Source organism: Notolepis coatsorum (genome assembly GCF_963971535.1).
Source record: "Notolepis coatsorum genome assembly, chromosome: 9".
Classification (NCBI taxonomy): Eukaryota; Metazoa; Chordata; class Actinopteri; order Aulopiformes; family Paralepididae; genus Notolepis; species Notolepis coatsorum.
In genome coordinates this window covers 25,898,964-25,919,759 of record NC_140173.1, presented here as the reverse complement: position 1 = coordinate 25,919,759, position 20,796 = coordinate 25,898,964, and the positions used below count along the sequence as shown (strand labels likewise).

General features: G+C 41.9%; 1 protein-coding gene across 1 annotated transcript in view; it reads left to right on the top strand.

Annotated features, from left to right (window-relative positions):
- anapc1 (anaphase promoting complex subunit 1) overlaps positions 1 to 20,796 on the top strand; it is a 252,373-nt gene that overhangs the window by 139,973 nt on the left and 91,604 nt on the right. The window contains exon 34 of the mRNA XM_084321811.1: positions 20,609 to 20,761. Within this exon, the coding sequence (XP_084177937.1) occupies positions 20,609 to 20,761 (153 nt within the window). The remainder of the gene's footprint in view (positions 1 to 20,608; positions 20,762 to 20,796) is intronic.

Sequence of the window (20,796 nt, the reverse complement as noted above, 5' to 3'; positions counted from 1 at the left end):
TAAAACTAGTTTACCAGTCTACTAGCTACACTACAGTACTCTAAAACTAGTTTTACCAGTCTACTAGCTACAGTACTCTAAAACGAGTTTAACCCTTTCACAACCACACTACAGAAGGTTAACCCTTTCACTAGTGTGGTAGTGAAAGGGTTAACCTTCTGTAGTGTGGTTGTGAAAGGGTTAACCGTCTGTAGTGTGGTAGTGAAAGGTTAACCTTCTGTAGTGTGGTTGTGAAAGGGTTAACAGTACTAGCTACAGTACAGTACTCTAAAACTAGTTTACCAGTCTACTAGTTACAGTACAGTACTCTAAAACTAGTTTACCAGTCTACAAGCTACAGTACTCTAAAACTAGTTTACCAGTCTACTAGCTACAGTACAGTACTCTACAACTAGTTTACCAGTCTACTAGCTACAGTACAGTACTCTAAAACTAGTTTACCAGTCTACTAGCTACAGTACAGTACTCTAAAACTAGTTTACCAGTCTACTATCTACACTACAGTACTCTAAAACTAGCTTACCAGTCTACTAGCTACAATACAGTACTCACAAACTAGTTTTACCAGTCTACTAGCTACACTACAGTACTCTAAAACTAGTTTACCAGTCTACTATCTACACTACAGTACTCTAAAACTAGCTTACCAGTCTACTAGCTACAATACAGTACTCACAAACTAGTTTTACCAGTCTACTAGCTACACTACAGTACTCTAAAACTAGTTTTACCAGTCTACTAGCTACACTACAGTACTCTAAAACTAGTTTACCAGTATACTAGCTACAGTACAGTACTCTAAAACTAGTTTACCAGTCTACTAGCTACAGTACAGTACTCTAAAACTAGTTTAACAGTCTACTAGCTACAGCAAATTACTCTAAAACTAGTTTACCAGTCTACTAGCTACAGTACAGTACTCTAAAACTAGTTTACCAGTCTACTAGCTACAGTACAGTACTCTAAAACTAGTTTACCAGTCTACTAGCTACAGTACAGTACTCTAAAACTAGTTTACCAGTCTACAAGCTACAGTACTCTAAAACGAGTTTACCAGTCTACTAGCTACAGTACTCTAAAACTAGTTTAACCCTTTCACAACCACACTACAGAAGGTTAACCCTTTCACTAGTGTGGTAGTGAAAGGGTTAACCTTCTGTAGTGTGGTTGTGAAAGGGTTAACCGTCTGTAGTGTGGTAGTGAAAGGTTAACCTTCTGTAGTGTGGTTGTGAAAGGGTTAACAGTACTAGCTACAGTACAGTACTCTAAAACTAGTTTACCAGTCTACTAGCTACAGTACAGTACTCTAAAACTAGTTTACCAGTCTACAAGCTACACTACAGTACTCTAAAACTAGTTTACCAGTCTACTAGCTACAGTACAGTACTCTAAAACTAGTTTACCAGTCTACAAGCTACACTACAGTACTCTAAAACTAGTTTACCAGTCTACTAGCTACAGTACTCTAAAACTAGTTTACCAGTCTACTAGCTACAGTACAGTACTCTAAAACTAGTTTACCAGTCTACTAGCTACAGTACAGTACTCTAAAACTAGTTTACCAGTCTACTAGCTACAGTACAGTACTCTAAAACTAGTTTAACAGTCTACTAGCTACAGCAAATTACTCTAAAACTAGTTTACCAGTCTACTAGCTACAGTACAGTACTCTAAAACTAGTTTACCAGTCTACAAGCTACAGTACTCTAAAACTAGTTTACCATTCTACTAGCTACAGTACAGTACTCTAAAACTAGTTTACCAGTCTACTAGCTACAGTACAGTACTCTACAACTAGTTTACCAGTCTACTAGCTACAGTACAGTACTCTAAAACTAGTTTACCAGTCTACTATCTACAGTACAGTACTCTAAAACTAGTTTACCAGTCTACTAGCTACAGTACAGTACTCTAAAACTAGCTTACCAGTCTACTAGCTACAGTACAGTACTCTAAAACTAGCTTACCAGTCTACTAGCTACAATACAGTACTCTCAAACTAGTTTTACCAGTCTACTAGCTACACTACAGTACTCTAAAACTAGTTTAACAGTCTACTAGCTACACTACAGTACTCTAAAACTAGTTTTACCAGTCTACTAGCTACACTACAGTACTCTAAAACTAGTTTACCAGTATACTAGCTACAGTACAGTACTCTAAAACTAGTTTACCAGTCTACTAGCTACAGTACAGTACTCTAAAACTAGTTTAAATGTCTACTAGCTACAGCAAATTACTCTAAAACTAGTTTACCAGTCTACTAGCTACAGTACAGTACTCTAAAACTAGTTTACCAGTCTACTAGCTACAGTACAGTACTCTAAAACTAGTTTACCAGTCTACTAGCTACAGTACAGTACTCTAAAACTAGTTTACCAGTCTACAAGCTACAGTACTCTAAAACGAGTTTACCAGTCTACTAGCTACAGTACTCTAAAACTAGTTTAACCCTTTCACAACCACACTACAGAAGGTTAACCCTTTCACTAGTGTGGTAGTGAAAGGGTTAACCTTCTGTAGTGTGGTTGTGAAAGGGTTAACTGTCTGTAGTGTGGTAGTGAAAGGTTAACCTTCTGTAGTGTGGTTGTGAAAGGGTTAACAGTACTAGCTACAGTACAGTACTCTAAAACTAGTTTACCAGTCTACTAGCTACAGTACAGTACTCTAAAACTAGTTTACCAGTCTACAAGCTACAGTACTCTAAAACTAGTTTACCAGTCTACTAGCTACAGTACTCTAAAACTAGTTTACCAGTCTACTAGCTACAGTACAGTACTCTAAAACTAGTTTACCAGTCTACTAGCTACAGTACAGTACTCTAAAACTAGTTTACCAGTCTACTAGCTACAGTACAGTACTCTAAAACTAGTTTAACAGTCTACTAGCTACAGCAAATTACTCTAAAACTAGTTTACCAGTCTACTAGCTACAGTACAGTACTCTAAAACTAGTTTACCAGTCTACAAGCTACAGTAATCTAAAACTAGTTTACCAGTCTACTAGCTACAGTACAGTACTCTAAAACTAGTTTACCAGTCTACTAGCTACAGTACAGTACTCTACAACTAGTTTACCAGTCTACTAGCTACAGTACAGTACTCTAAAACTAGGGTACCAGTCTACTATCTACAGTACAGTACTCTAAAACTAGTTTACCAGTCTACTAGCTACAGTACAGTACTCTAAAACTAGCTTACCAGTCTACTAGCTACAGTACAGTACTCTAAAACTAGCTTACCAGTCTACTAGCTACAATACAGTACTCTCAAACTAGTTTTACCAGTCTACTAGCTACACTACAGTACTCTAAAACTAGTTTACCAGTCTACTAGCTACAGTACAGTACTCTAAAACTAGTTTTACCAGTCTACAAGCGACAGTACTCTCAAACTAGTTTACCAGTCTACTAGCTACACTACAGTACTCTAAAATTAGTTTTACCAGTCTACTAGCTACAGTACTCTAAAACGAGTTCAACCCTTTCACAACCACACTACAGAAGGTTAACCCTTTCACTAGTGTGGTAGTGAAAGGGTTAACCTTCTGTAGTGTGGTTGTGAAAGGGTTAACCGTCTGTAGTGTGGTAGTGAAAGGTTAACCTTCTGTAGTGTGGTTGTGAAAGGGTTAACAGTACTAGCTACAGTACAGTACTCTAAAACTAGTTTACCAGTCTACTAGTTACAGTACAGTACTCTAAAACTAGTTTACCAGTCTACAAGCTACAGTACTCTAAAACTAGTTTACCAGTCTACTATCTACACTACAGTACTCTAAAACTAGCTTACCAGTCTACTAGCTACAATACAGTACTCACAAACTAGTTTTACCAGTCTACTAGCTACACTACAGTACTCTAAAACTAGTTTACCAGTCTACTATCTACACTACAGTACTCTAAAACTAGCTTACCAGTCTACTAGCTACAATACAGTACTCACAAACTAGTTTTACCAGTCTACTAGCTACACTACAGTACTCTAAAACTAGTTTTACCAGTCTACTAGCTACACTACAGTACTCTAAAACTAGTTTACCAGTATACTAGCTACAGTACAGTACTCTAAAACTAGTTTACCAGTCTACTAGCTACAGTACAGTACTCTAAAACTAGTTTAACAGTCTACTAGCTACAGCAAATTACTCTAAAACTAGTTTACCAGTCTACTAGCTACAGTACAGTACTCTAAAACTAGTTTACCAGTCTACTAGCTACAGTACAGTACTCTAAAACTAGTTTACCAGTCTACTAGCTACAGTACAGTACTCTAAAACTAGTTTACCAGTCTACAAGCTACAGTACTCTAAAACGAGTTTACCAGTCTACTAGCTACAGTACTCTAAAACTAGTTTAACCCTTTCACAACCACACTACAGAAGGTTAACCCTTTCACTAGTGTGGTAGTGAAAGGGTTAACCTTCTGTAGTGTGGTTGTGAAAGGGTTAACCGTCTGTAGTGTGGTAGTGAAAGGTTAACCTTCTGTAGTGTGGTTGTGAAAGGGTTAACAGTACTAGCTACAGTACAGTACTCTAAAACTAGTTTACCAGTCTACTAGCTACAGTACAGTACTCTAAAACTAGTTTACCAGTCTACAAGCTACACTACAGTACTCTAAAACTAGTTTACCAGTCTACTAGCTACAGTACAGTACTCTAAAACTAGTTTACCAGTCTACAAGCTACACTACAGTACTCTAAAACTAGTTTACCAGTCTACTAGCTACAGTACTCTAAAACTAGTTTACCAGTCTACTAGCTACAGTACAGTACTCTAAAACTAGTTTACCAGTCTACTAGCTACAGTACAGTACTCTAAAACTAGTTTACCAGTCTACTAGCTACAGTACAGTACTCTAAAACTAGTTTAACAGTCTACTAGCTACAGCAAATTACTCTAAAACTAGTTTACCAGTCTACTAGCTACAGTACAGTACTCTAAAACTAGTTTACCAGTCTACAAGCTACAGTACTCTAAAACTAGTTTACCATTCTACTAGCTACAGTACAGTACTCTAAAACTAGTTTACCAGTCTACTAGCTACAGTACAGTACTCTACAACTAGTTTACCAGTCTACTAGCTACAGTACAGTACTCTAAAACTAGTTTACCAGTCTACTATCTACAGTACAGTACTCTAAAACTAGTTTACCAGTCTACTAGCTACAGTACAGTACTCTAAAACTAGCTTACCAGTCTACTAGCTACAGTACAGTACTCTAAAACTAGCTTACCAGTCTACTAGCTACAATACAGTACTCTCAAACTAGTTTTACCAGTCTACTAGCTACACTACAGTACTCTAAAACTAGTTTAACAGTCTACTAGCTACACTACAGTACTCTAAAACTAGTTTTACCAGTCTACTAGCTACACTACAGTACTCTAAAACTAGTTTACCAGTATACTAGCTACAGTACAGTACTCTAAAACTAGTTTACCAGTCTACTAGCTACAGTACAGTACTCTAAAACTAGTTTAAATGTCTACTAGCTACAGCAAATTACTCTAAAACTAGTTTACCAGTCTACTAGCTACAGTACAGTACTCTAAAACTAGTTTACCAGTCTACTAGCTACAGTACAGTACTCTAAAACTAGTTTACCAGTCTACTAGCTACAGTACAGTACTCTAAAACTAGTTTACCAGTCTACAAGCTACAGTACTCTAAAACGAGTTTACCAGTCTACTAGCTACAGTACTCTAAAACTAGTTTAACCCTTTCACAACCACACTACAGAAGGTTAACCCTTTCACTAGTGTGGTAGTGAAAGGGTTAACCTTCTGTAGTGTGGTTGTGAAAGGGTTAACTGTCTGTAGTGTGGTAGTGAAAGGTTAACCTTCTGTAGTGTGGTTGTGAAAGGGTTAACAGTACTAGCTACAGTACAGTACTCTAAAACTAGTTTACCAGTCTACTAGCTACAGTACAGTACTCTAAAACTAGTTTACCAGTCTACAAGCTACAGTACTCTAAAACTAGTTTACCAGTCTACTAGCTACAGTACTCTAAAACTAGTTTACCAGTCTACTAGCTACAGTACAGTACTCTAAAACTAGTTTACCAGTCTACTAGCTACAGTACAGTACTCTAAAACTAGTTTACCAGTCTACTAGCTACAGTACAGTACTCTAAAACTAGTTTAACAGTCTACTAGCTACAGCAAATTACTCTAAAACTAGTTTACCAGTCTACTAGCTACAGTACAGTACTCTAAAACTAGTTTACCAGTGTGGGCGGCTAGGTGGTGTAGTGGGCAAGGCACTCGCCACCAATGTGGAGACGCTGGCATTCGCGTGTTCGAATCCAGCTCTCCACATTGTTTTCAGTTTAGCTGGTCGTCCGCAGTAATACACATTGGCCGTATTACGGGGAGGGAAACTGAAGGGTGGGGATTGGGCGTTGTGGACCGCGTCTCCTACAGGTCGGTTGGTGCGCCTGCGCAGTAGAATCAGGAAGTGTCGGGGGCAGCGTGAGCCTCCCACGCGTTACTCCTCGCCACTGAGAGATCGAGCTGCGCAGGTGAAAAGATGCGACTGCTGTTACCTCAAGTACCGGAGGGGACTTGTGCTATGTATGACTTAGTCCACATTGCAGCCGGCTTGTGGGAGGCAAGAAACAGCGTTCATGACAGGGGAGGGTTGAATTGGATGATACGAAATTGGGATGGGAGAAAATATAGAAAAATGGGAGAAAAAGTGGATAAAAAAAAAAAACTAGTTTACCAGTCTACAAGCTACAGTAATCTAAAACTAGTTTACCAGTCTACTAGCTACAGTACAGTACTCTAAAACTAGTTTACCAGTCTACTAGCTACATTACAGTACTCTAAAACTAGTTTAACAGTCTACTAGCTACAGCAAATTACTCTAAAACTAGTTTACCAGTCTACTAGCTACAGTACAGTACTCTAAAACTAGTTTACCAGTCTACAAGCTACAGTACTCTAAAACGAGTTTACCAGTCTACTAGCTACAGTACAGTACTCTAAAACTAGTTTACCAGTCGACTAGCTACAGTACAGTACTCTAAAACTAGTTTACCAGTCTACTAGCTACAGTACAGTACTCTAGAACTAGTTTACCAGTCTACTAGCTACAGTACAGTACTCTAAAACTAGCTTACCAGTCTACAAGCTACAGTACAGTACTCTAAAACTAGCTTACCAGTCTACTAGCTACAATACAGTACTCTCAAACTAGTTTTACCAGTCTACTAGCTACACTACAGTACTCTAAAACTAGTTTTACCAGTCTACTAGCTACACTACAGTACTCTAAAACTAGTTTACCAGTCTACTAGCTACACTACAGTACCCTAAAACTAGTTTTACCAGTCTACTAGCTACAGTACTCTAAAACTAGTTTAACCCTTTCACAACCACACTACAGAAGGTTAACCCTTTCACTAGTGTGGTAGTGAAAGGGTTAACCTTCTGTAGTGTGGTTGTGAAAGGGTTAACCGTCTGTAGTGTGGTAGTGAAAGGTTAACCTTCTGTAGTGTGGTTGTGAAAGGGTTAACAGTACTAGCTACAGTACAGTACTCTAAAACTAGTTTACCAGTCTACTAGTTACAGTACAGTACTCTAAAACTAGTTTACCAGTCTACAAGCTACAGTACTCTAAAACTAGTTTACCAGTCTACTAGCTACAGTACAGTACTCTAAAACTAGTTTACCAGTCTACTAGCTACAGTACAGTACTCTACAACTAGTTTACCAGTCTACTAGCTACAGTACAGTACTCTAAAACTAGCTTACCAGTCTACTAGCTACAATACAGTACTCTCAAACTAGTTTTACCAGTCTACTAGCTACACTACAGTACTCTAAAACTAGTTTTACCAGTCTACTAGCTACACTACAGTACTCTAAAACTAGTTTACCAGTCTACTAGCTACACTACAGTACTCTAAAACTAGTTTTACCAGTCTACTAGCTACAGTACTCTAAAACTAGTTTAACCCTTTCACAACCACACTACAGAAGGTTAACCCTTTCACTAGTGTGGTAGTGAAAGGGTTAACCTTCTGTAGTGTGGTTGTGAAAGGGTTAACCGTCTGTAGTGTGGTAGTGAAAAGTTAACCTTCTGTAGTGTGGTTTGAAAGGGTTAACAGTACTAGCTACAGTACAGTACTCTAAAACTAGTTTACCAGTCTACTAGTTACAGTACAGTACTCTAAAACTAGTTTACCAGTCTACAAGCTACAGTACTCTGAAACTAGTTTACCAGTCTACTAGCTACAGTACTCTACAACTAGTTTACCAGTCTACTAGCTACATTACAGTACTCTAAAACTAGTTTACCAGTCTACTAGCTACAGTACAGTACTCTAAAACTAGTTTACCAGTCTACTAGCTACAGTACAGTACTCTAAAACTAGTTTACCAGTCTACTATCTACACTACAGTACTCTAAAACTAGCTTACCAGTCTACTAGCTACAATACAGTACTCTCAAACTAGTTTTACCAGTCTACTAGCTACACTACAGTACTCTAAAACTAGTTTTACCAGTCTACTAGCTACACTACAGTACTCTAAAACTAGTTTACCAGTCTACTAGCTACAGTACAGTACTCTAAAACTAGTTTACCAGTCCACTAGCTACACTACAGTACTCTAAAACTAGTTTACCAGTCTACTAGCTACAGTACAGTACTCTAAAACTAGTTTAACAGTCTACTAGCTACAGTACAGTACTCTAAAACTTGTTTACCAGTCTACTAGCTACAGTACCGTACTCTAAAACTAGTTTACCAGTCTACAAGCTACAGTACTCTAAAACGAGTTTACCAGTCTACTAGCTACAGTACAGTACTCTAAAACTAGTTTACCAGTCGACTAGCTACAGTACAGTACTCTAAAACTAGTTTACCAGTCTACTAGTTACAGTACAGTACTCTAAAACTAGTTTACCAGTCTACAAGCTACAGTACTCTAAAACTAGTTTACCAGTCTACTAGCTACAGTACAGTACTCTAAAACTAGTTTACCAGTCTACTAGCTACAGTACAGTACTCTACAACTAGTTTACCAGTCTACTAGCTACAGTACAGTACTCTAAAACTAGCTTACCAGTCTACTAGCTACAATACAGTACTCTCAAACTAGTTTTACCAGTCTACTAGCTACACTACAGTACTCTAAAACTAGTTTTACCAGTCTACTAGCTACACTACAGTACTCTAAAACTAGTTTACTAGTCTACTAGCTACAGTACAGTACTCTAAAACTAGTTTACCAGTCCACTAGCTACACTACAGTACTCTAAAACTAGTTTACCAGTCTACTAGCTACAGTACAGTACTCTAAAACTAGTTTTACCAGTCTACTAGCTACAGTACTCTAAAACTAGTTTAACCCTTTCACAACCACACTACAGAAGGTTAACCCTTTCACTAGTGTGGTAGTGAAAGGGTTAACCTTCTGTAGTGTGGTTGTGAAAGGGTTAACCCTCTGTAGTGTGGTAGTGAAAAGTTAACCTTCTGTAGTGTGGTTTGAAAGGGTTAACAGTACTAGCTACAGTACAGTACTCTAAAACTAGTTTACCAGTCTACAAGCTACAGTACTCTAAAACTAGTTTACCAGTCTACTAGCTACAGTACTCTACAACTAGTTTACCAGTCTACTAGCTACATTACAGTACTCTAAAACTAGTTTACCAGTCTACTAGCTACAGTACAGTACTCTAAAACTAGTTTACCAGTCTACTAGCTACAGTACAGTACTCTAAAACTAGTTTACCAGTCTACTATCTACACTACAGTACTCTAAAACTAGCTTACCAGTCTACTAGCTACAATACAGTACTCTCAAACTAGTTTTACCAGTCTACTAGCTACACTACAGTACTCTAAAACTAGTTTTACCAGTCTACTAGCTACACTACAGTACTCTAAAACTAGTTTACCAGTCTACTAGCTACAGTACAGTACTCTAAAACTAGTTTACCAGTCCACTAGCTACACTACAGTACTCTAAAACTAGTTTACCAGTCTACTAGCTACAGTACAGTACTCTAAAACTTGTTTACCAGTCTACTAGCTACAGTACAGTACTCTAAAACTAGTTTACCAGTCTACAAGCTACAGTACTCTAAAACTAGTTTGCCAGTCTACTAGCTACAGTACAGTACTCTAAAACTAGTTTACCAGTCTACTAGCTACAGTACAGTACTCTAAAACGAGTTTAACCCTTTCACAACCACACTACAGAAGGTTAACCCTTTCACTAGTGTGGTAGTGAAAGGGTTAACCCTATGTAGTGTGGTTGTGAAAGGGTTAACTGTATGTAGTGTGGTAGTGAAAGGTTAACCTTCTGTAGTGTGGTTGTGAAAGGGTTAACAGTACTAGCTACAGTACAGTACTCTAAAACTAGTTTACCAGTCTACAAGTTACAGTACAGTACTCTAAAACTAGTTTACCAGTCTACAAGCTACAGTACTCTAAAACTAGTTTACCAGTCTACAAGCTACAGTACTCTAAAACTAGTTTACCAGTCTACTTGCTACAGTACTCTAAAACTCGTTTACCAGTCTACAAGTTACAGTACAGTACTCTAAAACTAGTTTACCAGTCTACAAGCTACAGTAATCTAAAACTAGTTTACCAGTCTACTAGCTACAGTACAGTACTCTAAAACTAGTTTACCATTCTACTAGCTACAGTACAGTACTCTAAAACTAGTTTACCAGTCTACTAGCTACAGTACAGTACTCTAAAACTAGTTTACCATTCTACTAGCTACAGTACTCTAAAACTAGTTTTAACTGTCTACTAGCTACAGTACAGTACTCTAAAACTAGTTGGTGAAATGTGAGAGAGGTAAAGTTGGCTTCCATTCTAGCCCTCTTTCTTTGAATTAACGTTTTGCAGGACTGACGCATGTGATTTATTGAAGAAGTACATATTGATCTTGTGTGAGGGAAAAGTTTGTGAGCTTTTGGGCATCCTAGATGTTTTTTTTCTTTTTAGTGAGATGTAATGGATTTGGAGATTATCATTGTATCAAGAGCTTCAAACTAGGGCTGGGCGATAAAACGATAACGATAACTATCGCAATAAATTATTTCCTCGAAATAAACATGAAACGTGGTCGCAAAGTTTCGATATATCGATTTTCCAAGCTCGGATATCAGCACACGCACTAACAACCAATCAGTGAAGGAGATGGCCGACAGTGAAGGAGACCCGCGGTGCACCTCTGGGTAGAGAGGTAGGACTCTAGTAGTAAACAAGGCTGGCTAGGATAACTAGCTTGCACGGCGCTATATTATATATTTACTAAGGCTGTCAAATATATCGCCTTAATATCGCGTTAACTCCCGATTCTATTAATGCCACTAATTTTTTTAACTAAAGATTAACTAAAAAAAACATTTTTTTTTTTTTTTTACTAGACTTCACTCAGGTGCTTATATTGTTTCCTTTGCTTATATATTATTGATGCTCTCATTGATACTATGTTTTTTTATGAAGTGTGTGTGTGTGTGTGTGTGTGTGTGTGTGTGTGTGTGTGTGTGTGTGTGTGTGTGTGTGTGTGTGTGTGTGTGTGTGTGTGTGAGATATAGAGAGAGAGGGGGGTGAGAGAGATGAGGAAGGGGCAAAAGAGAAAAAGAGCTGGGAGAGTGTGTGTGTGAGGGAGAGAGGGGGGTGTGTGATTAATCAGCCCTTGTGTGGGTGAATGTAACAAGTTCCTAACGTTTTCTTTCCCCTATTATTTCATGCACACTTTATTCATTGTTTTAAATTATTATTTTCTTTTAAGTTATTTTGTGCATCACTCTGTTTTGAATTTGATGCAAATTTGCAATGCATGAGGGTCATCCTTTTGTGTTAAATGGCTGCACAAAGCAAGCATTTGTTGACTCGCATGTTGATAAGAGTATTAAAACTTGGAACTTGAAAAAGATCTGTTTAACTCTTTCAGTGCCACTCACGAGATTTCTCGTGTTTTTTATAGGTGGTTGCTAGCCACTCACGAGATTTCTCGGATTTTTTTTTTTTTCTTTTTTTTTTTTGCGATCTGAAAAATTCTTGCATCACCCGAGCCTACCCGAGTATAGCCGAGGGGCGCCGACGATCACTGTGGAAAAAAGCGCCCCCTGTCGTCTCCCAGATGACATAAGTGATTTTGGAATGGACTCAATGAAAATGAATGGGGAAAAAAATCCGGTACTCCACATTTTCCAGTTCACTGATCCAGCCGGGGTTACCACAGTTCATTCTGGAGCCTCAGATCCCCGCGGATCATAGAGATCTACTGTGTCGCGTTGGATCCATACACTTATCGATTTTTTCGAATGGTGATCAGGAATTGGAATATACCAGTTGGATACCATCTGATGTCACGTAAGGACTCTGTGTTATCAGTGGTAGGATAATCGGAGTAAGTTTGATGAAGTTATAAGCTGTTTTGTGAAATGTCTTCTTTCGGTTTCATTGTAAAAGTCCGAGAGGAAATCAACGGGGCGATTATCAGTGCGCGGCCGTAATGTGCGTGCGTGCACGTATAATATTGATCATCTAGCGTTTATTTGAAAACGATTCATAAAAAGGCCGACGAATATCAACGTTGTGGAATATTCCACTAAAAGACGATTTTCATAGAATGCTCCAGAATGAGCTGTTTTTTATATCAAAACGGGGGCTTTTCTAACTGCTCTGAAACGGAAACGACGCGATAAAAAAAGAATCTGCCTTCACAGCACTGACTGGAAAATAGTATTTGATAATGCGATGGGCAGATTAGACACATAGCCATAATTTAAAACATAGATTAGGCGATATTCAAGCGGTAAAACGGAAAACCAGGCATGGCATTGAAAGAGTTAAGGTAAAAAAAAAAGAAAAAATTTATTAATTTGCGATTAATCGCGAGTTAACTATGGACAATCATGCGATTAATCGAGTTAAATATTTTAATCGTTTGACAGCACTAATATTTACGTATATGAAATATATAAAATATGAAAATAATTTAATAATTTTATCGCGATAACGTTTTTGGCCATATCGCCCAGCCCTACTTCAAACGCACTGTTTGTGGTGCTTATGAACTGTTTGATCAAGCCTTTCTGTTTAACTCATTCAGCGCCAGGGGTCGCTGTCTACCTTCTGGCTAGAACGCCAGTGCTTTAATCAATGGGGAGACTGCGAAATTTGCGAGTGCTTAAAATATATCTTATATTATAGCTATGGGTCTAATAACACCGTCGATTGTCAGTGAGTTGTTTCTGGTCAACATGTACAAAACGGATTGTTTTTTCATCCGTACATTTCCGTTTTATACCGTTTTGAATATGAGTATAGTTTTGGTGATTCTTAGTAATCCCAGGAAAAGACGCGATAATAGCGTTTTAGTGGAATCCACTTATCATGTTGTCATTTTTCGCCTGGTTATCGAATCTTCCTGAAATCAACGCTAGATTATCGTTATATATCGTATAGCTTACGCTCTGCGCTCTAGTGGAACATATCCCATATCCAGTCTATTACTGAATACATTTCTTCACAGGTACACACCCATCCGCCTGGCCACACCACTTGAGTTTAGTGCCGAAATAGTTGGAAAGGAGCTACGTTGAAGAGAAGGAGCTGCGTTGACATTATATCTTTGTTTTCTCTCTCACTATTTTCGAGGAAATACAGCGATAATGTCTTCGCCACCGGAGTGTCTAGAAGATGATGATCATTCTGACCTCCACCGGCGCTTCGTATTAGGGGCTCGCGTCGCTGAGCAATCCCCGCCGGCATTACCTCCGGCTCTGCAGTTGGACACTTTGCTTGGGAGGAGCTCGGCTGTGTGAGGGCTGACGGCCTCTCTGGGGCGGGTGATGTTTTTGCGACGCGGGTGCCAGGTGTGTCGTTGTGGGGGGAACGGCTACACAGCTTACGAAGGCCGGCTCCAGGCTGGTATCCTTTTTCGCTGCCACTTAGCGGCGTGGAGGGGGGTTCTGGTTTGATGCCCACGTTAACATTAGCTCCTCTTCGAGTAAGAGCTTTGTTTTCCTGGGACCGTGATTCCGAATCTGCGGTTCAATTCCCCGGGTCTCTGGACAAACGGATACCCACTGTCGCCGTGCTGGCCCCGATTTTCAAAGATGAAAAGCACCCGGTGCGAGGGAGGTGAGCTTGGTGTTTCATTATGAGAATATCTCCATGCTCAAGTCGGCTATAGTCCGCAAGGGACTTGTTGCCGGCACCGCTGTGTCTGGTAAACACCGTTCTGAAGAGGGACGTGTGTTGCCTTTGTTCCCCTTCTTTCTTCGGATGAGAAGAGGAAAAGACAGCGGCTGTCTGAAGTGTTGGCCTGTATTGCTTTTCTCACGTTGTACAGTTTCAGTGGTAGCCGCTTAGCTTGCTTCTGCGTTAGCTAGTGGTTAGTGATAGCCGGGTTGAGCTAACTGTTAGCCAGTTAGCTGCTAGCTACGACGTTAGCTACCGACTTCGCTCGGCTGGGAACGTTAGCTTGATGCTATCAGTTAGCCTAGAGTTAGCTGTTAGCTTGTACTACAACCATTGGCGTAGCCATGAGAATAGCAGGCCCTGGCACTCTGACTGCGACATCATCTTTGACAGAAGATGTAGTCGGGCCTGCACCATGACCGGCTGCAGGAGGGGGGGCGAGGCTCCGGCCATTGCTTCCTCTGGCCTGGCCAGCGAGAGGCCTTCATCAACGTGGAGACCAACCTGTGTTGCAGCCTTTTGTCCTGCGTTCCTTGGTGCAGGTAAGATGTCCATTGGACATTGCCCCACTCTTCCTTCCTTCCCCTCCCGAATGTTTTTGTTAATAACGATGTCTTTGTCTACAAAACATATGTTACTTCACTACATTTGGAGATACGACATGTGCTGTGTGTGAATTGTCTTGGTCGCTTTGTATAGCTTGGGTTAGCGTTGGCCAAGGCTTGTGCCTTTCTCTCTACCTAGAAACAGCGTTGTTTTTTACGTGAGTAAAAATTAACTGGGGTTTTGTTGTATGGTGAGAAGTTGTGTGTGTTCATGTAACGTTGGACAACGTGGCTGAGCCCACAACTGGCTGGGTTACCCTACAATGCTGTGCATAGTGGCATGTGATCGAGGGCTGAGTCCCTCTCTCAGCTTGTTATTCTTACTTGAGGGTAGTGATGACAATAACAAGTGGCAATTTTTTTTCACACATAAGCAGGGCTGTGCCTGTTCAAACAAGGTCTTCGGCTGTGCTGGCGTGCATGATGTAAAGCTTACTCTACACATTTGGCGTCATATCAGGGGTATGGTGGTGAGGGGTGGGTTTTCCCCGGTTTGCCCCTGGGCCCCCCCCCCCCCCTCCCTTCAAATATGATTTTGTTTACAAAATGTGTGTTGATTCACTATATTTTTGGGGATACGGTGTAAATCCCTCAGCTTCTGCTGGGGTTGTGCTCTTGCTTAGAGAGAGGCAAGTTTCTCTGAGAATTGTTGGTCGCTGTCATGTAGACTTAGCAAGGCCTGTGACCAGTACTTAATCAAGGACTTATGTCTTCTCTCATCATAAAAACGGCGTTCCTCTTACAGTAGTGAGAGTGTACTTTTGCCCTTTTTTGTTGTGATGGAGGGTTGTGTGTATCGTATTCACATTTAAGGTCCACAACTGGGTTAGGTGTTGGCCTACAGAAGTTACATGTGTAAGCTCTTGTACCAGGGCCCTTGGCCCCTCTCTTGGTCTGTGTTTTTAATTTTTTCCTTTAGGGTAAAGTTGTAAAAATTCAGGTGGCAGGTTTGCACATGAGCCTGAAGCCTTATATAAAACCAGTTTTTGCACAGGCGAGGTTATCGTCTGTGGCTGGCGTGCAGAATGGGAAGCTGTTACCTTAAACAGGTATAAATGTGCTTCATGTAGCACGCTATGACTGGCGTCATGGCTCTGCTTTGTCATTGCATCGTATCAGGGGTGAGGGGTCACGAGGGGGTGAACTGATAAACCCTCCCTCCCCTTTTTTCTGATTGGTCAGGGGGTTGGACCCCCTCAGACGTGTCATATGGGACCCATATCTGTGTCTTTTGGCCGGCTTCCTGCCGCTCTCCCAGCCGGCTTGGAGGGAACGTTATCTGGGTTCTTGTTAGAATTACCATTGATATGTTTTGGGTATACGTGTACATAGTGCTGGCCCTGGGTGCTTCTGTGTGGAATCACGCATGGGCTTGCACGCCTTGGTTGCTCATCATTGAAACGGCGTTTTCATGGGGCAACTAGGATGGAGTTTGTCTCTTCCGAGCGCCAGTGTACTATTCTAGTCTCGATGAATTCTCGTTCGTCTCTGGTGGGAGATAACGGAATAGATCAAAGCATTGGCGGAGGGGTCTCACGCTTTTGGGGTGGGCCACCGGGCGCAGTGTTTTTATGTTCTGACCGTCTTGGTGGCGCACTCTGTGATGTTTTAGATCGACACGCGTACCTGCCCCCCTCTTAGGACTGGGGATGGTGGCGTGATTAGGACACAGGACTGGTTCTGGTTGCGCCGGACCAGGTCAGTTAACCCGTTGTCCGCCGGTGCGCAGATCTGCTGTTCTGGTACCCTGAAGGACTTGTACTTTTTCGGGGGGGAAATTCCGGGTTGGCCCGGGCGTTGCAGGGGTTGATGTTATGGAGGTGTGCGTGGTTATGTCACTGCGTGTTATCTAGGGATGCCCCGATCGATCGGCCACCGATCGTTATCGGCCGATAATCAGTATAAATATGCGATCTGTGAATTCCGATAATGAGTCATATTCGCCGATCTGATCGGTATCAACAAATGCTCCAGCAAGTCTAGTAGTCCATGTTGATACCTCCGTTAGCTTGCGTTAGCTGACGTTAGTTCACTGTTCAAAACGAAATGTCCCATTGAACTAAAAAGTTCTGTCTTAACGTCATCTAGCCGGCTAGCAGTAGCTACAGATAGCTCTTGATATCAATGTCTTATAACATTGATTCAATGCGTATTCGAGCTGAGGGCTTGCTGAATGTGATATGACCAAAGCACAGTAACGTTACCAATAGGGTCCAGCTGCAGCACAGGAGAATCCTTTTTGGAGCTGGAGGCTACTAGAGTACACACAGACAGTGGAGCTGTTTGCAGATAGCGAGCATTTTGACTTGTTGCGTGGTGGCGATGTCTCGCAGATAATACAAGTACAAGTCTAATTATATAATCGGTGATCGGTATCGGTGGCAAAAAACATGATCGGGGCATCCCTAGTGTTATCCTTCACTATTGCTTGGTCCATATTGTGTTGTACCTTGCGCTGTGCTAAAGGAGCCTGGTCCTTCTCCATTCTTTTTTTGCCCTCTTCTCCTGCTTGGCGGGGCTGGGAGGGGGCTGTCGAGGTGGTTCTTGTACCCCTCTGGCATCCCTGTGTACGTCCCGGTCCGCCGGGCCCAGGTCCGGACTCGTTCTCGTCGACCTGTTGGCCTGGGTTAACCCCTTCTTGAGAACTGAAACACTTGTACTGCTGTATAGCCAGTGTATACCCGCAGTTGTGTTTTGGAGTTTTTTTCTTGGGGGGGTTATAGGAACAACCGCCTCCTGTTAGGTGGTGGTTGGTTTCCAGGTGTGTTGGTAGCGGAGTCGACTCTCGCTTGACCCCGTCTGCCTACGAATGTGCTCCTGCACCCTTCATGACGTCTGCCAATCGTGTCAACCTTCTCTGCCTCGGCCCCTCTAGACGGTCTGGGTTTTTTGTGGAGGCTGCGACATGGTGCACAGCATACCGAACGCCCCTTCCGCCGGAGTGCTGTTTTCAGCAGACCCCTTAGGCGCCTGTCTAGTCCGCAGTGCTCCAGGCACAGGTCGAGTCCTTTTGACCTGTTGCCTGGATTGAGGGATCAACCTCTTTGTCTCCCCAGTGCGCTGCCTGGTCCCGCTGTGGGGGTGTAGCCTCTTTGAGTGCTTCAGAGCGGCGTGCTGTAGGGGGGAAGGGCCTGCTCTTGGATGGGCCCTGTCCGATACGCTGGCGATGTAGGGGGTGGTGTCACTAGTGACCGCCTGGTGGGGTCTTGAGGCTGCGGCGTCGTTGGCCTCACCAGGCCCCCTATTTCTGGGGGGTCCTGACCCTTCCTGGGGCTGGGTCCTCCTTCGCGCTCCACTGCTACGGCCTTGCCACGGGGTTGGGTTCTTGACCTTGACCCCGTGATATTAGGGATTGTAACAGGTTTTTTTTCTTCCCGTTCGTTCCCTAGTGGCATGTGGGTTGCGCGCCTGTGTAGTCGTGGGTTCTTCTGTGGGAAGGTAAGTCCTACGATCTGCTCACCCTGTGCGTTTGAGTTGCTAAACCCTCTTCGCACAGTCTGATCCGATTCCTTCCCGTCCTCCACTAGGGGGGTCCGGGGGCTCGGCTCCACCCCGGTTCTGATGGTTGTGGGGGGCCTAAGCGGGTACATTTGTCGAGCTTCCGCTCTGCTCAGCTCCTGTGTTCCACTAGAGCGCAGAGCGTAAGCTATACGATATATAACATACGGTTATCCTATAACCATAGTTATATGAGTATAGCGAGCGCTCTGCGCTGACTCACTGAGGACCCCCTGGTCTTCGCCTTCGGTGGTGAAAGACTTGGGAAGGAGCTGTTAGTATGGCCACATCCCCGCTTATGTAGAGGAGCGGATGGGGGTGTGGCCAGGCGGATGGGTGTTTACATGTGAATAAATGTATTCAGTAATAGACTGGATATGGGATATGTTCCACTAGAGCGCAGATCGCTCGCTATACTCATATAACTATGGTTATAGGATAACCGTATGTTATTATCCTTCCCCCCCCCCCACCTCAGCCAACGGTAAAAAGCACAACACTGTCCACACACACAGCTTCGATCATGGGAGAAAGAAATATCAGATCAACGCAAGATTTTATATAGTGTTCTTACCTTGTCTCTGATGTAATGCAAAAAAAATAATCCAATTATCTGATCGCCATTCCAAATACTGCTTGTGGAGGTCCTTCCCACGTTGTCCGGCATTGCATATGAAGGGGGGGGGCAGCCTCGCAGATGTATCGTTGTAAAGGCTCGTCCTGCCGGAGTATTTAAACCCCGCCAGATTTCAGATCGGCCCAGAAAAAAAACGACATAATTTCTAATGGAGTACAATACTGGCTGGAAGGCGTAGGCGGCAGTATTTGCCCTTTTGCGAGCTCAGACTCATTCCCAATGATAACATCAGGCTGGATGGATGCAAAATGTATGGATATAGCTAATAAAAGAAATAGCGATTAAAACCAGATTTTTCTCGTGATTGGCGCAGAATGAGTTAAGAATGAACTCTGTTTATAGTTTGTATTTGATATATATATATTATTGAATACAAAATATATATAAAATAAATATGTTTTCTCTCAAAATAAACATACACAGTGACACAATTTGTTTCCCTCTCCTCACCTCCCTCTTCCTCACTCAGGCAAGCAGCTAAGTTCATACTAGGGATGCTCGATATTGGCTTTTTTACCGATACCGATATACCGATATTGTCCAACTCTTAATTTCCGATATCAACCGATACCGATATATGCAGGGTGACAATAAATAAAATAAGAATTTGTTCTTACTTGCTTGCCTGGGTAAATAAAGGTTATTGAAATGTAAAAAAAATTTAATAAAAAATTATATATATTTTTTTTTGAAAACCGATACCGATATTTTCCGATATCACATTTGAATGCCGATATCGGCCGATAATATCGGACATCCCTAGTTCATACACTTATAAAGATCATGAGATCTAATAGATATCACTCCTATGTTATTTTGATTGATATTTCTATTATAAACATAACGGCTTCAAATGCACTCTGTATATTTACTCCCTACTAGCAATTATTATGAAAACTATCAGAATTAGTATTCATAGGGGCCATTAAGACCCCACTAGATAACTGTTATAAAAAATATATATACACACACGCCAACAAGAACAGAATTAAGGGAGCTCCAGTAGCTCACCGCATATCTCGGCGCTATTTCTGCGTCGGGGAAAACCGTGCTGCGTCACGGATCTGGTGGACTCCGAGTTCGATTCCCGGACCCGCCGTCATTTACCAGAATGTCTTCCCCTGATCTATATCCCGTTTCACCCTGTATCTGTCGGTCATGCTTGACCAGAAAAGCGATAAACACTAAAAAAAAAAGTAAAAAAAAAAACAAAAAAAAAACATAATTAAATAGCATCCACAGGCGACTAATGAAAGATGTCCCTGGTGGTAAGCTCGTGTCCCGTTCACAGACAGACAACCTACAGGCACAAGAGATGGGAGCAGGCATTCTCAAAGTGCGGCCCACCGGAATGTTTCTGGCGTCACACAGTACTTTGCTTTTAAGAAGGTAAAACGGCACTCCCTGGGCTAAGCTGTCAAGTTAGGAACGACGGCTTGCTGAGAGCTTGCTAGGCTACTGGTTGCATGGCAACTAGGCATCTCATGACTCGTGAAACAGATTACGTCATCGTTGCAGGTACGTTAGCTAGCGATTTCAGTGATTTCTGCGAGATGGAACGTTTTTGTTAGTTAAAGTTTTCGTTGTGGAAGTGTTGGAGGAAACGCCGTCGGCGAGGAGAAAAGGAAGTCGGGCCGGTACCCTAAATGCCCTAACGACACCCCCTCTCTCGCTCCCTCCGTCAGGGCCATGAGATGACGAGTATCGGGCTGCTCCTGGGAGTATCCTCGGCCAAGCTGGGCACCATGGACATGTCCATCACCCGCCTGCTCAGTATCCACATCCCAGCTCTCTTACCGCCCACATCCACTGAGCTGGACGTACCTCACAATGTACAGGTAATGCATCACATCATCCCTGACACTGACCTGGC